Below are 20,555 nucleotides of genomic sequence, written 5' to 3'. Positions count from 1 at the left end.
TTTAATTATAAAAACTCAAATTATTGCAAAAATATTTATGTTGTTTTCTACCTTACAAAATATGCCAAAGTTTCAACAAAATAACATGAAGTCCAAAAATCAAAAAATGCGTGGTAACCGGCCAAAATGTGTAAAATATGTTTTGTTTATTATAACTGCATTTTGATTTATTTGTTGGTAATTTGGCATTTGCAAAATTGTTTTCGCCAGTTAGGTGGTATATATTTCAAGTCTTAAGGACAAAGTTTAACATTTGCTGTATATCATAGCGTACCAATACGCGTGAAAATATGGGAAAACGAAGCATGGACGTTTGGCGCAAAAGTCCACCTTAAACAACAGACACTGGAGCAAAACTTTTCCTGTTTTGAGGGATTTTATCTAACTGTTTTGGACTGTGAAAATTCTAAACGGTAAGCATAATTTCGTTTCAAATCAAAATTTGCCAAATTGAACAAAACCGCTGTGTAAAATATTTGATTAAAAATAGAATTTTTAAGTTTGTGGTGTGTCTGTTGCTGTTTGTTTGTTTTTGAAAATATCTTTCAAAACTATAAAAAAAATGTGTTTTTGAGTTTTTTTTGCACTCAGAATAGTTTGTATGTCAATTGCACTACACATTTTTGTCATTTCTTGTGCTCAAAATGGCTCAGAAGCATGGGAATTTACAGTTTGTTTTACTTTTTCGCAGCAGATTTCCTGCAACAAATAGAAATCATGTCAACATTTGAAGACAAGGAAATTGAGCAAGATATTCTCAAGTTGCAATTGCATGCAATTCCATTAAATCTAAATCCAACCTTTCCCAACTTAGAAAGTGCCGATGAAGATGAAAGTGATAATGGTGAGAGCACCACAAATGCTAGTTGTGCTACACATTGTGTGTATATAATTGTTAATGATTTTTTTATGTTTGTGGTGTGGGATTGAGTTTTAAATTTCAAGTGATTTTTAATTGTTTTGTGTAAATGATTTTCAGACATTTCTGGAGAATATGTTTCCTCTCTTAATGCAACGTCAACATCTGGTTATGGTAACAATGATCAGCCAAGCACCTCCAAAGCTGGTAAGAGTTTTTGTTGTATTGCTTTAAGTATGGTCATTTCAAATCACGCAAAATTAATCATTTTTTGTAGGCTTGTGGGAAGAGGACATTGAAGCAGCTGATGAGTCATTAGCTGTTAAAGCAATAGATGATGAATCTGATGAGGTATGTAAGATTTAGTAAATTGTTGACTAAATAAAAAATTCATTAATTTATTTGGACAAAAAAAAATATCAAAAAGTTTTATTTTACATAAAATGTATGGAAGAAAAAAATATTTTATTCAAAGTTGTTTGAATTTTATTTATTTTTTAATATTTTATGTAATTAATATAAATTTATGTTTTAGGAATTAATTGATTTATCAGCTGATTATGAACCAACCCCACTAAACCTTTTGAAACTAAACCTGGCATATCAAGAAGTTCTTACACAACAACTTACTAAAATAAAACAGCTGCAACAGGACAACAAATTTAAACAGGTAAATAAAAATAGATTTTATCTAAAATGAAAGGCGAACCAAAATAAGCTCACTGCCATATTAACCCTTTAACTGCTGAATTCTTTTTGACAAAAATTAATGTTTAGACCTGCTCTTGCTCTTTAGGGTTTTATGCAAAATCGATAGAAGATAGGCAAAAACTTTCTCTGGGAAAGTTGTTGGGTATAAAATTTTCTACAATTTAAAGATGAAAAATTTTTCGATGACGTCATCACTTACAAAATGACGTTATTTCAATTCTATTTTTCCATAAAATTGCAGTTTAGCGGTGTTTTTCGTTACAATTATTAGTTCCAAGTTGTTTTACAAATAATTCCTTACAAAACTTGATGTGTTTTTTTTCGATGACATCATTAATTAGCTCATGACGTCATAATGATCAATTTTAGTTTCTTATTTTTCTGTAGTAATGGATAAAATTAATGTTTTTGAGCGTATGAAACTTGTTTTCAATCATAATTTTTGGCAATCTTGACAATTTACGGACTTATAAACGTTTACTAAATACCTGTACACACATAATTCATTTACAAGTGTTTGTACATGGGATGTTTATTATGTATCATTACACCACAACATGTGCAAGTTTGAAACACAGTTCACAGAAGTTAGCAGAAAAAACACAATTCCAAGCATTCCCAAGGTACTTTGCACTGATTCTTCTGTATTTGTTGTCCATTTATGAGGCCAAATCCTCCCACCATTTGACAATGTAAATGCAGTTGAGGGCCAGATATAATCAAAATATTGGTCAGCAACCACAAACTTTCTAAGTCAAAAAAATGCTTCCACAACAGTTGTTTTCTTGATAAATAACTGCTGTCACCACGAATAGTAAAGCTAAACTGACTGATACAGCAGTATATTCAAGCAAATCAAGGCAAATTCACTGCCCCCAACTACCCACTTCCAAGCCCAATTCAGCTGAACACATATCAAATTGTAAACAAAGATAGCCGCAGCATGCGCGCAAAGCCCTGAAATCAACTCCAAACAGCTGTCTGTGAATCAACCAAGCGTAAAATAATAAAAAATGGCTGTAAAACAAAAATTAGGAAAAAACTTGTTTTTTTCTGAATTTTGACTTTCTACTTAGTGTAATTAATTTTTTTCAAATACTAACATATCATTTTTTTCGAATAAATTGAAGCTAATATGCATAAGCTTTCAAATGCACCCCAGTTGTAAAAAATATCCGCACTAATACGATTTTTATCGCTGTTTAGAACCAGGCATGTGTCGGGGCGCATTTATGCGCCCGCCGCAGTTAAAGGGTTAACAAAACAAATTTGGGATTGATTTAATGCATGTAAATAAAAATATATTTGTATAAAATTCATAAAAATAGGTTATGTGTCGGCCTTTGTTGCAAATACTGAGTTGTATGCTTTACATTGTCGTTTTAGGCATTACTCATAGAAGAGCAAAACCGGGCTGCAGAAGCTGCACAACCAATTCCACAAATTATGATGGGAACTTTCCGACAATATTTAAAGGTAACATATTTAAAAAATGCCTACATTAAAAACTAAATCTTCTGCAATATTTTACTCAAAACAATACAAATAAAAATTTAATTAAAACATGTTTTTATGTTTTTTTTGCATTTGAAATCAATCAAAATAACGGCACATGTTTAAACATTTTTGGCAATTAAAGAAGTCATTGTGTTTCAGGATGAAAAAGGTTTTCCGCCCGAGAGCAATGCAGAAGTGGAAAGGCGAAAAATTGAATGTGGAGAAATGTTTGTTCCCAATCCAGTTCCATGTAAAAAGTGGTCAAAAAAAGCTGTGGAAAGTATAAAACATTTTTTTTATTTTGTGTTAACTGTGTCATAAGTGGAAAATAAAATAAACAAAAAACTGCAATTTGTTTGTACTGTACTGAAGATTATGGATTTGTATGCTTCATGTGTTTTTTTGCCAGTAACATATTTTTTAATTTCTGTTTCTTTTTAGCACTAAAAGCAGCTATTGAAAAAAATGCCTTGCGGACCCTAACTGAGCCACTTTTATCGAAAATGGAATATTTACAAGAGAAATATCAGCTGAGTCAGGACCCTGTGTAAGTGTTTTGTCTGTTAAAACAAATATTATATTTTTAATGCCAAATATAAATCTGCTATTTTTTTTGTTAACCAAGGCCCCCCTTTTTTTCTTTTATTTTTAGGCAATTTATTTCATGTTGGATTAAACAGTGCCTAGCTGTGATATTAGCCTATTCAAAAAATTTTAGTTTTTTATGGGTCCCCTTCTATGAAGGGGACACATATTGTTTTTGTCCGTATTTTTTTTTCTTTTTTCTGTCTAACGCTGGTTTGTTAAGCACGTTTGGTCAAGAAAGAGTGCTCCAAATTTAATAAAATTTGCACAAATGTTAGTTATTAATCCAAATTTGATCCTCCTAAAGTTTGACCCCAAACGACCCAGCGGTTCACCCGCAGGCCCCCAAAACGTATTATTTTTAAAACGGCTGTACTGACTAAAGTACAACATCTCTGAGTGATATGCTATGTTGTTTGGTGCAATATAAGATATTTTAAAGAATTTTGTATCTTTTTTTAGATTCACCCCTTAAACCCCCAAATATTCATTTCTGTCTAACGCTGGTTTGTTAAATGCGTTTGGTCAAGAAAGAGTGCTTTAAATTTATTCAAATTTGCACAGATGTTAGTTTTTGTTCCAAATTTGATCCTCCTGAAGTTTGACCCCAAACGACCCAGTGGTTCACCCACAGCCCCCCCCCCCAAAAAAAAAAAGAAAATTTAAAACGGCTGTACTGACTAAAGTACATAATCTGAGAGTTTCATGGTTTGTTGGTTGGTGCAATGTAAGGTATTCTAAAGAATCTTATAACTTTTTATTGGATTCACCCATTTTACCCCTTAAACCCCCAAATAATAAGTTTTAGGCCAAAAAAACAAGCCCTAATGTGCTGAAATGTTAAACAATTGTTTGCAGTAGGTTATTCGTTCAGTACTTAAAGTTTTGCCTTAATCGGCCAAATAGTTACTTTTACAGCCCATAATATGTGTACACTGTCAGTCAGATAGAAGTCTCAACTCTCAATGGAGTAATTCACTCGTTTACGATTAAGGCGGGTGAATGCAGAGGGATTGCTCAGCTTGACGTCCGGACAGACGTTTACGAGACAGTCGTTTCGGTGATTAGAAATCAGCTGTTTTTGTGCAGCTATGCTATGTCGTTTTATTAAGTATCAAGCACATTTTCAGTTGTGGAAAATTGTGTTAAAAACTGACCTTGAACGACAATATCAAGGTCAAAGCATGAGATTAAATTAAAAGTATTTTTCCCGTTCTTATGTACTGTTTTTTTGTAATTATATGACAATAATGATGCAAAAAGAATACGGACAAAACTTTTAAAGCTGGGTTATTGCTAAAGTCGGTTAAGTTTTTTCTTAAGAATCTAAAAATAACCAGGACGTTAAATCCGCACAAATGCGCATGTGGGGACCCATCCGTTTTTGCTTGCAAAAACAATCATATATGTCAGGGGTGGCAAGACCTGCTTTATGCTCGAGACGCATATTACAAAACTTAGCTTTAAAAGAGCCGCAACACAAAAATCAAAAACGAATTTATTCACTCACAATAAAGTGTACGCTCTATAAAAAAATGATTATTGTTGTGTGGTGATACTGTGAGTATAAATATATTTGGCTACAATGCACAAGCCAACACGCTTTTGGACAATAATATTTTTTTTTCGTTTTTGGGAACGTAGCTTGGTTATTACAAACAGTCAGACGTTTGTTAATACGTGATAGAATGCATTGTTTTATAATCAGGTTAAACAACTGGGCAATATGGGGAATATATGTGCAACATTAAAGAGCCGCAATCAAAAGCCCAAAGAGTCACAGTTTGGCCACCCCTGATATATGTAGATCAAATGATGTGTATAGTAAATTGGTAAATATCGTATAGAATATATAAAATGGAAGTATATATATCAGAAAGCCACCTTCCTAGTTTCATTAAATTTCCCTTTTTCAGTTTTTTTGTTTTCTGAGATGAGAAAAAGGCACAAAAATCTCTGATTAAAAGCCTTTCTAGCGAAAAGCATTTATATAAATAACTCAAACAATTTCAAATCTAAACTAACATTCAGTTTTTACATTTTAGAACACTTCAAAAAATAGAAGCAGTAAAGATAGAAATTCAACATGCAAAAGAAAAGGCGAGTTTATCCATCTATTTATCCATTTAAGGAAAAATTAACAATAAAAATATAAATTACTTTGCAAAATAGTAATAATTAGCCCATGAAGTATTTCATGCAATTAACCATACAAGAAACCAGATATATATGCCTTTAGCCATTGTGCATTTTACCTGCAGAGGAAAAAACACATGTGTTTTGTACACTGTTATAGGTACCTGAAGCAATTGCAAATCGGTTCCAGGAATGGGATTGGGACATTATATCTAATATTGACCTACCCGATTACTCACCACAAAACTGTCGACTACAATGGATGAATTACCTTCATCCATCAATTAACCGTAAACCATGGACGCTTGGGGAAATAGAGGTATTTACATGAATACCTTCATACTGGGATCAGCCTTAAAATGCAGACCAGTTCACGGCATACACATCGATAAATCATAGTACCCCAGGCAAATTGAAGGTGTCATACCAAGTCAAGTCTCTCAAGCATTCAATAGGCCTGGCATACTGTGATACATACTTACTAGTTAAAAGTCGTGTTGTAAAAAATAGCCAATAAAGATGATAGCCAACTTTTTCATGTGACTGGCTAGAATAAACTTTGCACAATGTTGAGATTTTCTATTGCTATGCTAATAGCATAGATTATGCAATTAAATCAGGGGTCACCAAACTACGGCCCGGATCCGGCCCGCGAGGTCATTTTATCCGGCCCGCAACCACATTTTTTGGTTTGCTGAACCGTATTGATAAGATTGTAACATTCAAAAATTAATCTGGTCATCACAAAAGTTTTCCTGTCGCGATTTGTAAAATTGATATAACCGAGTTTCATAGTATAACAAAGCCCAGGATTAATCCAAAGCCAGTATGTTACGTCGCAGACATGACTACAAGTGTCAATTGTGCGCAAACAATTGCCTTATTTTGTTAGTTGTGACGTAATATACAAGCATTGCTCTTAAGATGAGACGAGCTATACAATTTAACAGTCGCATCACCAGATTTTAAATGGGATTATAGAAAGACCATATCTTGGCGCCCTTATAAAAATCGCCCCGCGGACTAAGTTTGGAAGGACGGCGACATGTAAACTATGCGGCCCGCGCGAATAATTTTTAAACTTATCCAGCCTCAGGGAAAAAAATTTGGTGACCCCTGAATTAAATGGAAGCATTCACACTTGGTTTAAATTGGTGTCTGTTGTTGTCATTATGAGTGACCCTTAATAGTGGTACCAAGTTGCTTTAAATTGTCTATGAATTGTTTTGACGTAAATTGTAAGTTTTGAAGCTGCAATTACAGGTTCTATAAACAAAAACCTTAGTTTCTGTTTCAAGTTGTGTAAGAATTTTCCCTACTTTACTTTGTAGCTGATATAAAAAATAAAGGTCAGCTGATGCTTGCAGCTAAATTGGCCCCCATTGTCATTGCAGAAACTTAAAGATGTGCTTAAGGAGCATAAAGATCATAACTGGAATGAAGTGTGCAAGAAAATGAATGGAAGAACGGCATTTGACTGTTGTCGTCATTATCAACTGAAAATTAGTTCATCGTTAAAGTAAAAAAACAAAAATTATTATGTAGTGAACAAAAAATTTTGCGGAAAGACTGTATGTTGTAATTGATCACAGAAAGGCAGCGTGGACGCCTGAAGAAGATGCAATCTTGACAAAACTGGTTGAAGAGTATAGAGTTGGTCAGGTGATCCCATACACACAGGTAATTGGTTACAGATATTTTTATCCAACTTTTGTGTTTGTTTTTATGATACAAACATATTAACCATTGTCCTGGGACAAAAATTGAAGATTGGGACAGATTAAAATTATCCTTTAGTTAAAATGTCAATAGTTATGCACTCAAGGTGCATAAATCTTGGTGCATGCATTTTTGTGCCAAAAGTGGTGTCAAAAGATTTGTGATCTTAAAGAAAATCCCACTAAATTTTGTTGAAACCAAGGCAAAATGAGACCTGGGGTTAAATTTAAGGATAGTTTTTGGCAACATGTTTATGCTGATCAATTTTAAAACAAAGCAAAATATGATAGACGTGAATATAAACTACTGCTTCAGATTTTAAGTTTGTTACTTATTTCTTTTAAATTTGGAAACTTCAATGATATTGTATGTGTTTTTTAGATTGCCAACAAGCTTGGGGGAAGAACATGTGCCCAGTTGGTTCATAGATGGACAAAAACTCTTGATCCCACTTTCAAACACTCAAAGTTAGTGCTATGCGTTTGAGTAAAGAAAAAGTTTTATGTTACAAATTCTACTAGTCATACTAATTGATTGCATTATGCAAAATGTTGTTGTATTAAATGGAATTGAATAATTATAGAAAAATATTTTGTCGAAAGTTTTAGTTTAATGCAAAAAAATACCCAACACGTCTCACTGAGAATATTTACGAAAAACCTTAAAAACTATCGCAAAAGTAAAAACTTCAATTAATCAATTTCCCAATTGTTGAATGAACCACTTTCAAAACAAAAATACTAACTTGGTTTTAATATATTAGGTGGACAGGCGAAGAAGATGCCTTGCTCATAAAAGCTGTACTTAAATACGGCATGAAGTGGTCATATATACGTGATCTTGGAATCGTACCAGGCCGGAATGACTCGCAATTGAGAGAAAGGTAAATAAGAGTAAAATTTAAATAGATTTGGTCTGGTAGTAGAGCTGCTAATACAAGAACTCACAACAGACAAAATTTCTGCATTTTCATACAGTTTACATTTAAATATTAGCAAATGCCCTTTGCTCTGTCTATCTGTATTTAGCAAACATTGTCTGAATTTGAGTTATTAACGTCAGTAGAATTTTCTATTCGGGCACAGCACCATGAACTGAAAAATATATATTTACTGCAACACTAGTTATAATGAAAATAAATTTATAACTGGGATCAGCCCTGTAGCATCCATGCAGGCCAGCGATCATGGCATACTCTTATGGAAATGACAGGCAATGCTTGGTGACCAGCTGATTGGGTATAACGCCTTCAATGGGTCTTAGATCAGGGGTGTCAAACTCAAACACCTTTTGACTGCCAAAAACATACTTTTTAAGTTGAGGGCCGCACTATCGAAACATTTGTTACAGTGTAACAAGACAACAAAAACATTCAATGATTAAAGAGTAAAATGTTCATTAATTCTATTAACTACATTAATAAACAATATTGTAATAAATAACAAACGTATATACAGTGTGAAAGAACCAACTGTGCTTCATTGCTTCATGTGGGAACAATAAAATACAATCCCGGGTCGCGAGTTTGACACCCCTGCCTTACATACTGTGATTTAACCAACATATTAAATTTATATACCTCTTGCTTTAATCCAAGTCGACTTACAACTCCAAAAGAATGAAAGAGACAAACAAATTTCTACATACAGATACATAAACTGTCTGCGTTCGGGAAGTTTGGGTTCGTGGTCGGAAGAAGAAGATCAGAAATTACTTGAGCTACTGAAGCAGACGAAATCCTGGGCTGCTGTTGCGAAGCAGTTTAAGGACCGAAGCGACCAACAATGTCTGAAACGATGGCGAATCCTTCAAAAGTTGGTTGAAATTTGTACATTATAACTATGTTGGTATAGCTGCTAACACTATTTTATTTTTGGTGGCTTGACGAAATTCGCCAATTATAGTGAAAGTACTTTGATTTGCAAGTCGGCAAAAAAATTAAACATCGTTTTCTAATACGTCTTAAATGACATGTCGCTTTATGTGTCTATTTGACCCTTTATTTTAGCCCCTTAAAGCTGGAAAATCTACTATATATACCTCAACATATACCTCACGACAGCGTCACTTTCAGCTAAAGTTCGATAAGTGGCGCAGAGCTAAATTATCAATTTCGCAATTAAACAGGGGTAGGGCCCATATACTCACATAAAAACCCTGATAGCGATTTGTCCCCGAGAGAGTCCTGGGTTCAAACCCTGTGAAAAACCTGATGTAACTTCCAAAACCTACCCTCAATTCGATAGTAAAAGGTAGTTCTATTAAATTTTTTATGACAATTCCTTACCCCAACGTAAATAGCTCTTACCGTCAGCATTTTTAGAGAAAAAACGTAAAAATTGGGCAATTTTAGTGTTTTTTCCTATACCCGCTAAATTATTTTGTACTCAAAATGGCGTCCATGATATATGCTTTATCGTGTAACAATGGGTTGGAAAACTGGTGTTTTATTTAGTCCTTGCTGTAATGTTATTGATTGTGACTTATAAATGGGCACTAGTTTGTTATTTCAACAGACTGGAAAATGTAAAAAAGGTGTATCTCCACATATCATGTCTGCAGAGGTTTTTTTCCTCTTGTATGTTTGGAATTTGTTTTTTTCAAAAAATGCATCCTTTGGCTCTATGCATGCGAAAATTAATAGAGGCCCAAAACAAGCACTTTATTGGTTCATATTTGGTTAACTTGTCAGTAATTTTCATATCACCAACGAAACTATCCTTTTTCAGAGCTCGAAGGAAAGGAATTACAGTTGTTAATACACCAAGTGGACAAACTGTCCATTATCGCGAACTCCGGGAATTAAGAGAGAAATTGGCCGCATCAATTTGTGCCGAGGAAATGTCAATCAAAATAGGTGAGAAATCCCCTGCACAATGATATTGCTGTCAAAACGTTATAAAATTGAAATTTTGCATTTGTAAGGTGAAAAAACATGGTTGCCAAGCACAGGAGCGACCTTAAATTATTTGTTTGAATTTCGCAAATGCGTTCTATGCTTTTTACGATTTACGCAGCAATAGATAAATAATTGAATGTAGTTAATATATATAAGCTATTGCTGCCAGGCATAATATCAAGTTTATAGAGCTCTTCTGGCAATTGTAGTTTTATTCCGACGTTTCTGATAAAGGCGACCTGTACAGGACGTCGAAACGTCGGAATAAAACTACAATTGCCAGAATAGCTCTACAAACTTGGTAGTTAATGTATGTTAATCATAAAAAAAAACATAATAAATCTTATGGAAGAATGCAGTCTATGGAAGATGTAAGTATGTGATGGTTTCAAACTTTATGTCATAACTAATTGTTGTATCTACAAAACACGTTTTTGTTATTTATTTGCAGAAAAACCTGATCCTTCTGGCAATCTTGGAGATGGAGGTAATAACTGTTAAAGCTATCATCAGTTTTTTAATGTTTATTTTGGCCAATGGCGGTTCCGGTTATTCGCAAATTCCGCTTTATTGCATCTGCAGTTCGTCAAACCGCTTCGCTTATTCGCATGCTGCTCAACCGAAAAATCCGGTTATTCGCAAATTCCGTTTTACTCCCTCGTTATCGCGAATTGTAGTATTTCATGTTAAAACAACACTCTGTTTAATCGCATACCGCTTGATCAAAGATCCAGTTAATCGCAAGCAAATGCAATTTGAATCAAGATAAATCGGAATTTTCAGTTTTTAGCGTACAGCAGTAACAAAAACACCCCGTTTCAGAAATCTATGAAGATCCGGCGACTCATCAGCGCCACCTTATCAAAATTACGCCGCGCTCATCCGAAAACACTGCCAACTACTCCGATATCGACAAATTAGATCAGGTTCGCATTTCTCTTTGCATTTTATACACTTTTTTTGTGTGCTTAAAAATTGCAAATCTTTAAAGTTTGTTTAGGGGTACTTTTGCACCCCCTGATTAACTGTGGGTTTTCTTCTGCAGCTCTCGAGTACAATGTCGAGCGCTGACGTCATCAAGTTGTACAACCAACTTCTGTCGGTGAAAAGCAAAAGTCAGTTGAAAGAAGAACGAAGGCTGATGTCTCCAGAAGTTGTGAAAATAGACAAGAAAATTTTCAACCTAATTTGTAAGTTTTTTGTTTGATCAGCAGTTGCTCAGATGGTAGAGCAGCGGTTCCCAAACTGGGGTCCGCGGTCCTTTAGGGGTCCGTGAGGCAATTTTTGGGGGACCGCGAAGCAGTTGAAGTAATTTTATAATCTTATTTGGCGTCAGTTTGTGCCACTAAATAAGTTGAAATCAAAGTAGAATTGAGAATCGACTGTCTCCATTGCTAAACAATGGTTTTTATTAAATGACAACTATCAAAAATGCAATTGTTCGCGCACAATCGTAATGTTTTTGTCCTGTTTGTGATGTCACATGCTGTCTTTGGATGATTGTTATGCGCAATTTTGCATAACTAGCTAAAATCATGCAATCAACTTTCGTTTTTATGAAATACACATTTAGGCTTAAGGACCACGAGCCCTCGAAAAAATGGCAAAGGGACCGTTTTGAAAAAAATATGAAAAAGTTTGGGAACCACTGTGGTAGAGCGTTAGAAGGCTTATGTCGTGGGTTTGAATCCCACCACAGGCTAAATTTTTCGCCCCTATGCCTTGTCTCCTTGCCAACAATTAGAAATTTTTTTGGTTAAAATACGTTTTGCTTTCATTTTCTAATAGTTCAAGTTAAGGTAATGGCTGAAACTTCGAAATAAAATTGACTTCCCAATTAATCTAGATATTTTTATCTGCCAATGTTGCTGGGTATTTACTGGTATATATTAACAAGTAAATTGATTTGGTTTGAACAATAAACTGTGTTTTTCAGTGGACCGGTATCGACCATTGAAAGCTCGGTCATGTGACTCGGAATGTCCAATAGGAGCGCACCACAATGCTCTGCTGAAAGCGTCTGAGGACTTAACAGCAAAATCACTATTTGGCCATTTTGTCAAAGGTATGAAAAACAAGCTTACAAAGTTTTGCTGCAAATATAATGAGAATTGAAAATTTTTACACTTATATGTTTATGCAGCTCTTAACATCAACGCGCAAAATGCTCTGAACGCCATCAAGCGGAAGAAAAAAATCAAGTCAAAATCTCGTAATTTTTCTGTTGCTATATTGCTATCTAGCCGAGGTCATGAAAAGTAATTGCATTTCTTTCATGTTTAGCCAAACTTAAAGACCTCCGCGACCAAGCAGCGGTAAAGCAGGAAGAGCAAGTACTAAGTGACGTAAAGCAGTGGCTGACGGGTAAGTAATGACGTCACTGTATGCAAAAAAAAAATTCTCTGTCAGATACAATGCGTGTAAAAATTCTAGGGACAAAACTGTTAAATTTTTAACTCAATCATGCCGTTGTCAGGACGACCAAGTAAAGATGACGTCACGAAGAGCCCTGCAAAGTCAAAGTCACGTGTTTTTGCGCGTAACCTCTACCTTCCGCTGTGCGCACCCAACCGTGCAACTACTCAAGCGTATCGGAACCTTCTCGCGGTAGGTGATGACGTCATTAGGCCTTAATACGTCACAGTTTTATTTTAATTACGTCACAGGGACGAGAAAAGCGGATCGAAGTCGCTAAAACGATTTTAGTCGAAAGTGAGACGACGTCCCAAGCTGCGTCATCAAATAGTGACGTTGCGCAGACACGTGACGTAGGTAGTGCGTCAACTTCAACCGACGACGTTCAAGCTCGTATTGAAGCTGAAGGGACGACGTCTAACGTTGATGACGTCAATGAGGCCCCTAAAGACGGTGACGAAACAACGAAGTACGAAACTGAAGAAATCCTGGCGCATATCAGGGTATGGATTTTTGTTTGACGAAATTTGAGCCTGAACCCGAATCGTTTTTTGAGAAGCCCGTTAATGCCTAAAAGTTTGATTGACAGGCCCAGGGTTTTTTTAAGGTTTGGTTTTAAGGTCCGAAACGGTCCCCCAAAACACCTTAAAAAAACACTGGACAGGCCTATTATAAAGAAGACATACATAATGGACAATAATATACAATGGCGTAAACAAGGCGTTTTAGGGTGGTTGGGCATTAGAATATCTCCAGCAACTAGCAACTTAGCTATGTAATTTATGCTTTTTGACACAGAATGTGAAGTTAGGCCCGAATAAAGCCCGTTTGTTACAAAACACGAATCCGGCTCGACTTACAACTCTGTTGCGAATAACGTCTGATAAGTCGCCCACATTTGTAGCCACTTAATAGATTTTTGCTGCGATGCACTGTCGTGTTATTCCCATAACGTGTTGCACCTTTTTTGCTCCTTATGACCTTGTCACGAAATATAATTGATTCGGTTGGTAGACATATATTGCATCTACATCAGGGGTCGGCAAGTTTTTAACGTTGGGTGCCAATTTAGCTGCAGTGTCAAAATGGCATTGACTTTTCATGCCAACGTTTTTGTTTCTATAGTGTTTAGTCCAAAATGATTTGAGTAGTTCCTACCAAACTGCAGACAAACAATGCAATAGTTAAGAATTATGGCAAAAAAACCTGCATTAAACAATACAAAGTAATTTCATTCATTTATTCACACATACTTACACGAGAAAAAAACATATGAATGCCTTACTATCTGTTTTACATTTGTTTTGTTGTGTTTTTTGGCAGAAAACCACCAAATACAAAGTTCTTCGGTCCCGGTTTAATGCGTTATTCACTTGGCCCACTCTTCTTACTTCACTGGTTCCGTATTGCAAGTCGCGAAGAGGGGAGAACTTAATACCTGCTGTGAGACTAAAACGCCCCGCTACCTCGCCACCAGGGGGCGCAACGACGCAGAAGAAACCCAAGACGTGACGGGAGACTGATTTTATGTTTCCTTACAAAATATTTAAAAGTTCTTTATGGCAATTATGGGAATGCTTTCATTTTACAACTAATGCGTTGAGGGTCGATTTAGTTACAAATGCTTCTCTTTTTTAGTGTATTATTGGTTAGATTTTTATGTTTCTTACAAATTTACTGCCATGAAAGAAGTATACTTTACTTTTTTTTCTTCATGAGTTTGTCACAAATTATTTGTCTTCACTTTCATTTTCACTTCGTCGCACCGAAAAGGCGAAACACGCTTCTTTCTATTAAAAAATACCTTTTCCGAAAGCAAACATCGCCTGGTCCATTATTACGTCACATAGGGGACATTTATGACGTAATTACCTGTCACGTGGGATATCGCGTTCGCAAATAATAACTGTTTTTACAGTTTACAGCTACCGGCATGTCGTACCTCAATATTTTTACGATCCAGTCCCAGACGAAGGTGACGTCACTATCGCGTTACGTCACGGCCGAAGACAATAGGTCTTATCGGCGCGCAATGCCAATGGAACGAAAACAATTGTCGTAATTGCTGGGGGCATGCGGGCGCGAAATGCATGATAACTAATCGTTGAACTTTCGCGAAAATGGCCGCGCAAAGTTGGAGCAACGGAGGTTTATAAGTCGTCGTCGATGGCCCAGAGGCATTCAACTGGTCGCTCGCAGGTACAGTCGTACAGGTGGAGAATAAGGAGACACTGCGCTGCTCTGATACCTCAACTTGTTTGGTTTTTCTTTGATGCGTAATTGTCACTTTCATGCGCCCGAGGGCAAAATGTAGGTCGGAATTTCACTGGATTGTTTGAAAAAAGAAGACGAACTAGTCGGTGAACGCGGACAATAATCTGCTCAACGAGACGACTTAGAACATAGGACAGAATCGAGGTGCAGTTTTGTAGCCCAAGGTGCGCGCCAGAGGCCTCGCCTGAGGATTTCTCAAAGCAATTTAGAGCAGCTCGCCAGCGTCAGATCAGTTTATTTCGCAAGTGCACTTGTATTAGGCAACAATATTTACAACAGACCACACAATAAGTTGTCTTACGAAATTTCCGCCGAAAAATTTGCATCATTCTAAAGTCTTAACGCCTTTAAAGACCCAAAGCCTAAAACGCCGGGATTTTTGCTTCCCGCTTAGACGCTGCTTAGCTTAAACTTACTTTAACACCTTATGGGAGCAACGTAAGAGGAGTAAAGCAAGTAAAAATTCGCCAAAAAATGTAAACAAAATTTGAATTAAGGTGTTACTGGGCAAACTAGTATGAACTATCTATTTTTACAATCGCTTTTCGCCGTAAAACGTTCTAAATTTGGAGCTGAGCAAAATCGTCAACACTTGGTGACGTCAGCAAGGCTTTGCCACGTGACGCTTCAGGCGAGAAATTTTGGCGCGGATTTTTGTTATTCGCATTTGACGATGAATAATTCGCCTACGCAGAATGCCTTATTTTTTAATGCTAAGAATATTTGCTTTAAATTAAACCCTTTTTAATCCTGTGATTTTGTTTTGCAAACCGCACTTTTTAAACCCATCAATAAGATGCCCTCAATTCCGATTTGAAATCTTTCAAACGCGTTTTGTAACTTTTATGTTAAAACAAAATTAAATCTTGATATTGTGATAGTATTATTGGACAAACAAAACTTGTCAGTTAGTCCTAAAGTCACAATAATATATTTAAAAACGACAAAATATATTAACATTTCGTCATGCAATTAAATTCATGCTGTACTCAATTTAGCTGCAGGGTTAAATATTAAAAAAATATTACATGGAAACATTTAAAAAAAACATAATTTTTTCTATCAGTACTTATCCATTTTTAAAACGCGCAATTATTACATTTACTTAAAAACTGCAAATTAAAAGACAAAGGATTCAAATTTTAAGCGGTTAATCTTGTATTGAATTGAGTTTGTATTGCAAAAGAGTAGATAACGGTGTAAATCACTGCCTTTGTTTGGATCTACAGCGAGGAATAATGAGCTGTTATTATCGTTCTTTGCGTTGTAGAGTCGTAAGCGAGTCAACAACGTGCAATTTGCCAAGTGGCAGTACTTTGCAACTACCAAAAATCTTCGTGCGAGTTTTTAATTAATGTAAAATTTCAATTTCAGCATTTGTTTTCTTTACAAAAAACTTTAAAACGAGAAAATGAGTGAAATACGTACTCTGACAGTTAGGGGTTCAGAATCCCCCCATTTACAACGACCCCCTCCATCACACTCAGTGTCCGTCCCTGCCCACTCAGAACCCGGCCCGACAATTCTGATTGCCGATGAGAACGAGAGCCACTCACGGATGACGTCACCAGCCCCCAAACGCCCGCGATTGGACGAAGGTCACGTGATAGTCATCGGCCAGCAGCAGCTGCAGGACCAGCAACATCACGTGCAGGGGATTCCCAGTTTTGCGCTGCTTCATCAGTCGCTCGAGGTACGTTACGTCACACCTACAACTTTGTGACGTCACTATCGCGCATCAAAAAAATCTGACTAAAAAACTCGAAAAACAAAACGTCTGGGACAAACCACGCAGTTATCATTGCACGTCATATTCTAACTTTATGACGTCATAGAATTGTTAATATGACGTATCTTCTAGAATATGACCGTCACTTAACAATCTAACAGCTTATGGTAAATGGAGAGATAAAACAATGTTATTATCTCGCAACACTGCGATTTACAACGTCTGCGCGAAAGTAATTGGCGCATAAAGTATCAGGAGCTGGAACTCGTTTCGCGGTTGTCGCTATGGTAACACCGCACGCGCAGATTTCCAGGCCTCAAGCGGTTTCCAGCACGCGATTCAACTTCACAAAAACACCTGTGGTTTCGAAGTTTCCTAAAAAATTACCAAAACCATTTTATCCTCAGCTGTCCAGACCAGATTCTACTAATCCGGACCAAAACAAGTTTACTCAACTTGACACAGTCTCATCCGAAGCACTGCAGACTTACAGTCCAACTCCAACTTCCGTTGTTACCAGGTAATTACGTCATGCCTACGTAATGCCATACACGTGGCAATATAAAAAATACCAAATTTATAAATTGGAAAAAAATTAATCCGAAACTTTAAAACCCAACTTAACGAAATTTTATTAAACTTAAATACAGTAAACCTCGGTTAAACCGGATTCGGTTGAGCCGGATCTTTGCCGAACTCCGACAAAACCCGAGAATTTGTAATGTGGTAAGGGTTGAATTAATCGGGTCATATATTTTGGTCCAAACGGGTCCGGATTGCATGATGAAGTTTTAGGCTGCCAAATTTCGACATATAACATTACTTTTCACTTGCAGATTTAACACAGTGAACCCGATTGACTTTCAATCTTCTTACTTCGCCCCTCCCCACTACACACATCAACCTACGTCACACATTGATTTCCATCAAATCCCCGATCCTTATGCACAGGTAATATGATGTCATTATTGGTAGGAATAAAAAGAAATATTCAAAATTTAGTACGATTAGAATTATTATGAGGTTAAACTGCGGCGAATATGTGAACTTTTTACGTTTAGTTGTTTTGACTGTAAATTTTGGCAAGAATTACATTTGATAAAATTCCGAAAACGAATTATAAATTATCTATCAAAACGATAAAGCGATAAATCACTCGTCCGTGCGCAAATGCTCCGTTTCAAACATCCACGCACGTTCACGATTTCAGTTTGTTGTCGTGTTTACGTAATCGCGATTCGCATCAAGATAACGAAGCGATGACGTCACTTCGAGGGCCTGTGACCTAACAAAGGTGTTTTTTGTTTTTGACAGTCTCAACCCTACGCAACGTACGGACGCCAACAGGGAATCCCACAACAGATACTTCCCACCCTCCAGACCTCCCTCCCACAGCATCACATTGAAAGGTAACACGTCATAGCCTATGACGCAATGTCACGTCATCATTGCGTAATTTTTTTGCAAAGCAAAATAGTCATTTTGCATAACATAACAAGTAATATTCGTAATGAACTTATCATTTGCAAACTTGACGTCACTAGTGATGACGTCAATGCAGTGACGAAATAATGACGTTTTCATTTCTGTTTGCAGTCGTAGCGGGGAGTTGGAGTTCTGTCAGCAGGACGATATTTTACATAGCGATGTTGCAGTGAGTCAAGAACCTTCTGGAATGCTTTCACCGATTCATATAATGCATGACGTGGCACATGTGAGTAAATCATGTGATATTAAACCATAGACATCATAAATAAATATGTGAAAATAGAAATAATATTAAAATATTTTTTGACATATTTTAGAACCAAGGCGATGTGACTTACATCACAACTACAGATTCTTCTGGCGTCATCAAAAAAGGTATTATTGCGTCACAGCTTTGTGTTGCGCATGACTGCGTTTTGCACAAGTATTAACTCGTTACGCTTAATTTGTAGCACCCAATCAGACGATTTCAATCAAACCACGTGAGTCGAAAAGCAGTTTCCATCCATCATCAGGCGGACTTATCCCAGGTACGATAAATTCTAGTAGTGACGTAATTCACCATAACGTAAGATTGACGTATAATTTTGCAATCTTATGTCAAAAATTGATACAAAAAGATTTTTGTGTTTTAATAAAGATAACTGGTTTTGACGTCACGCCATTTTAACATTTTTGTGTCTTATGACGTCACAGTGACAGGAGGTGCGAATCCAAGTGACGTATTTTGTTCGGTTCCGGGAAGACTGAGTTTGTTGAGTTCCACATCAAAGTACAAAGTAACTGTGGCTGAGATCCAAAGAAGATTGTCGCCCCCAGAATGCCTTAACGCGTCGCTGCTAGGTGGCGTACTCCGAAGGTGAGCACGAGGCCTTAATGGATTAACGAAATGCTAAAAGCAGGACAGAAGTAAAACATGTTTTTACATTTCAGAGCAAAATCAAAGGACGGCGGCAAAAGACTCCGTGACAAACTCGATAAAATCGGTCTTAACCTGCCAGCGGGAAGAAGGAAGGCAGCAAACGTCACACTTCTGACGTCATTGGTCGAAGGTGCGTCATCATTTTTCAAATTTATTTATTTTCCGTAAAATTTCAGACTATGTAACTATTATCACTGATGACGTGCATATGACGTCACAATCATAAAGTGATAGTTTAATTAAAATATGACGTCACATTTGCAGGCGAGGCTGTACATTTGGCGCGGGACTTCGGTTACGTTTGCGAGACAGAATTTCCAGCAAAACCGCTTGCCGAGTTCGTTTGCAAGCAACATTCGGACCCAGAGATTTGGCACACCAGAAAAAATATGATCCTTGCTACCAAGTAAGTTGATCTGACAAAGTTTTAGTCTTTACAACCTTTTCTCAACTAATGATAGGATACAGTTTGCAATAAAACGGAGTTTGGTATAGGTCTAATTATTATTAACCGGAATCTTATTGTAAACAATCGTAGGCTGCTTATAGGTTCCTGTACAGTTTTGAAACGGTTGGTAAAAAGCAGCGTGAGATTTAAATAAAGAAGATGCCCATACACCATACAAAGAAGTGTGATTTTAATCCAACTTCTTTTTTTCTTTGCAGACAAATCGTAAAAGAGATTCAGGATCTTATGGCTCAGGACAGATCACCAATTGGAAACACAAGACCGCAACCAATCCTCGACAACGCAGTGCAACGACCACTTACCCATTTCAGTTCCACTACCCACGGGTTCGGCACCCCAGCTATCTGTGCCGCGCTAACCGCTCTCCAGGTAAGACCCCATTGAACTTACAGTTTAGTCTCATCAATTAAAATATTTGGCACTAATTTGTGACATTTTAGATGTTTTAAGACGGAACCTTTTTTGTAAGAAACACTTGAGTTTTGATGAAATGTCATTTTGATGACGTCACAACTTTTTAATTTCGTCGAAAAACGTCTCGATTTCTTAAATTTGTCGCTATTTTGGTTTTAAAACTAATTTGTTCTTTTTTCAGCACTATCTTACTGAGATGCTGAGGTATCAAGAAAAGAAGCCTTTCCTTAACGGCGTCGCGTCAGGAATTCAAACGTCATCGGTGACGTCAAACCAGCACGACGTCATCCGCCTGAGCATGCACCAGAGTCAGTTGCCAACCCACAACATTTCCGACAAGCTCGTCGAAAAGAAATAAGTTTTTTGTTTGTTACCATGTAACAATGTGTATGAAAATATAACGACCGTTTCACGCTTCACCGACCACGCGTGCTTTTT

At 36.6% G+C, this 20,555-nt stretch overlaps 2 protein-coding genes across 4 annotated transcripts; both read left to right on the top strand.

Moving 5' to 3' along the window:
- Positions 1-212: 212 nt before the first annotated feature.
- On the top strand, positions 213-14,641 carry LOC145229432 (uncharacterized). Of its 2 annotated transcripts, none has more exons than XM_080094771.1 (25): positions 213-413; positions 695-844; positions 980-1,066; positions 1,137-1,210; positions 1,395-1,529; positions 2,957-3,046; positions 3,227-3,347; positions 3,509-3,614; positions 5,698-5,752; positions 5,949-6,107; positions 7,183-7,307; positions 7,381-7,468; positions 7,889-7,974; positions 8,271-8,390; positions 9,157-9,321; positions 10,237-10,364; positions 10,858-10,893; positions 11,229-11,332; positions 11,452-11,596; positions 12,343-12,471; positions 12,550-12,618; positions 12,690-12,770; positions 12,883-13,013; positions 13,073-13,324; positions 14,145-14,641. In XM_080094771.1, the coding sequence occupies exons 2-25, from the start codon at positions 718-720 to the stop codon at positions 14,331-14,333; spliced, it is 2,802 nt and encodes a 933-aa protein (XP_079950897.1). In that variant the 5' UTR covers positions 213-413; positions 695-717; the 3' UTR covers positions 14,334-14,641. The 2 variants fall into 2 exon arrangements, with proteins under 2 accessions (XP_079950897.1, XP_079950896.1); XM_080094770.1 differs by having other exon boundaries at positions 692-844.
- Positions 14,642-16,326: 1,685 nt separating this feature from the next.
- Positions 16,327-20,536, top strand: LOC145229435 (transcription factor AP-2-alpha-like). Of its 2 annotated transcripts, none has more exons than XM_080094773.1 (12): positions 16,327-16,788; positions 17,232-17,344; positions 17,661-17,775; positions 18,139-18,233; positions 18,421-18,538; positions 18,630-18,687; positions 18,765-18,842; positions 18,991-19,171; positions 19,246-19,364; positions 19,499-19,640; positions 19,901-20,072; positions 20,299-20,536. In XM_080094773.1, exons 1-12 carry the CDS (start codon positions 16,507-16,509, stop codon positions 20,473-20,475), a joined length of 1,650 nt encoding a protein of 549 aa, XP_079950899.1. In that variant the 5' UTR covers positions 16,327-16,506; the 3' UTR covers positions 20,476-20,536. The 2 variants fall into 2 exon arrangements, with proteins under 2 accessions (XP_079950899.1, XP_079950900.1); XM_080094774.1 differs by having other exon boundaries at positions 16,331-16,788; positions 19,009-19,171.
- Positions 20,537-20,555: the final 19 nt, after the last annotated feature.

The sequence above is a fragment of the Phallusia mammillata genome, chromosome 5 (assembly GCF_965637545.1).
Source record: "Phallusia mammillata chromosome 5, kaPhaMamm4.hap1.1, whole genome shotgun sequence".
NCBI lineage: Eukaryota > Metazoa > Chordata > Ascidiacea > Phlebobranchia > Ascidiidae > Phallusia > Phallusia mammillata.
This window is presented reverse-complemented; position numbering and strand designations above follow the sequence as displayed.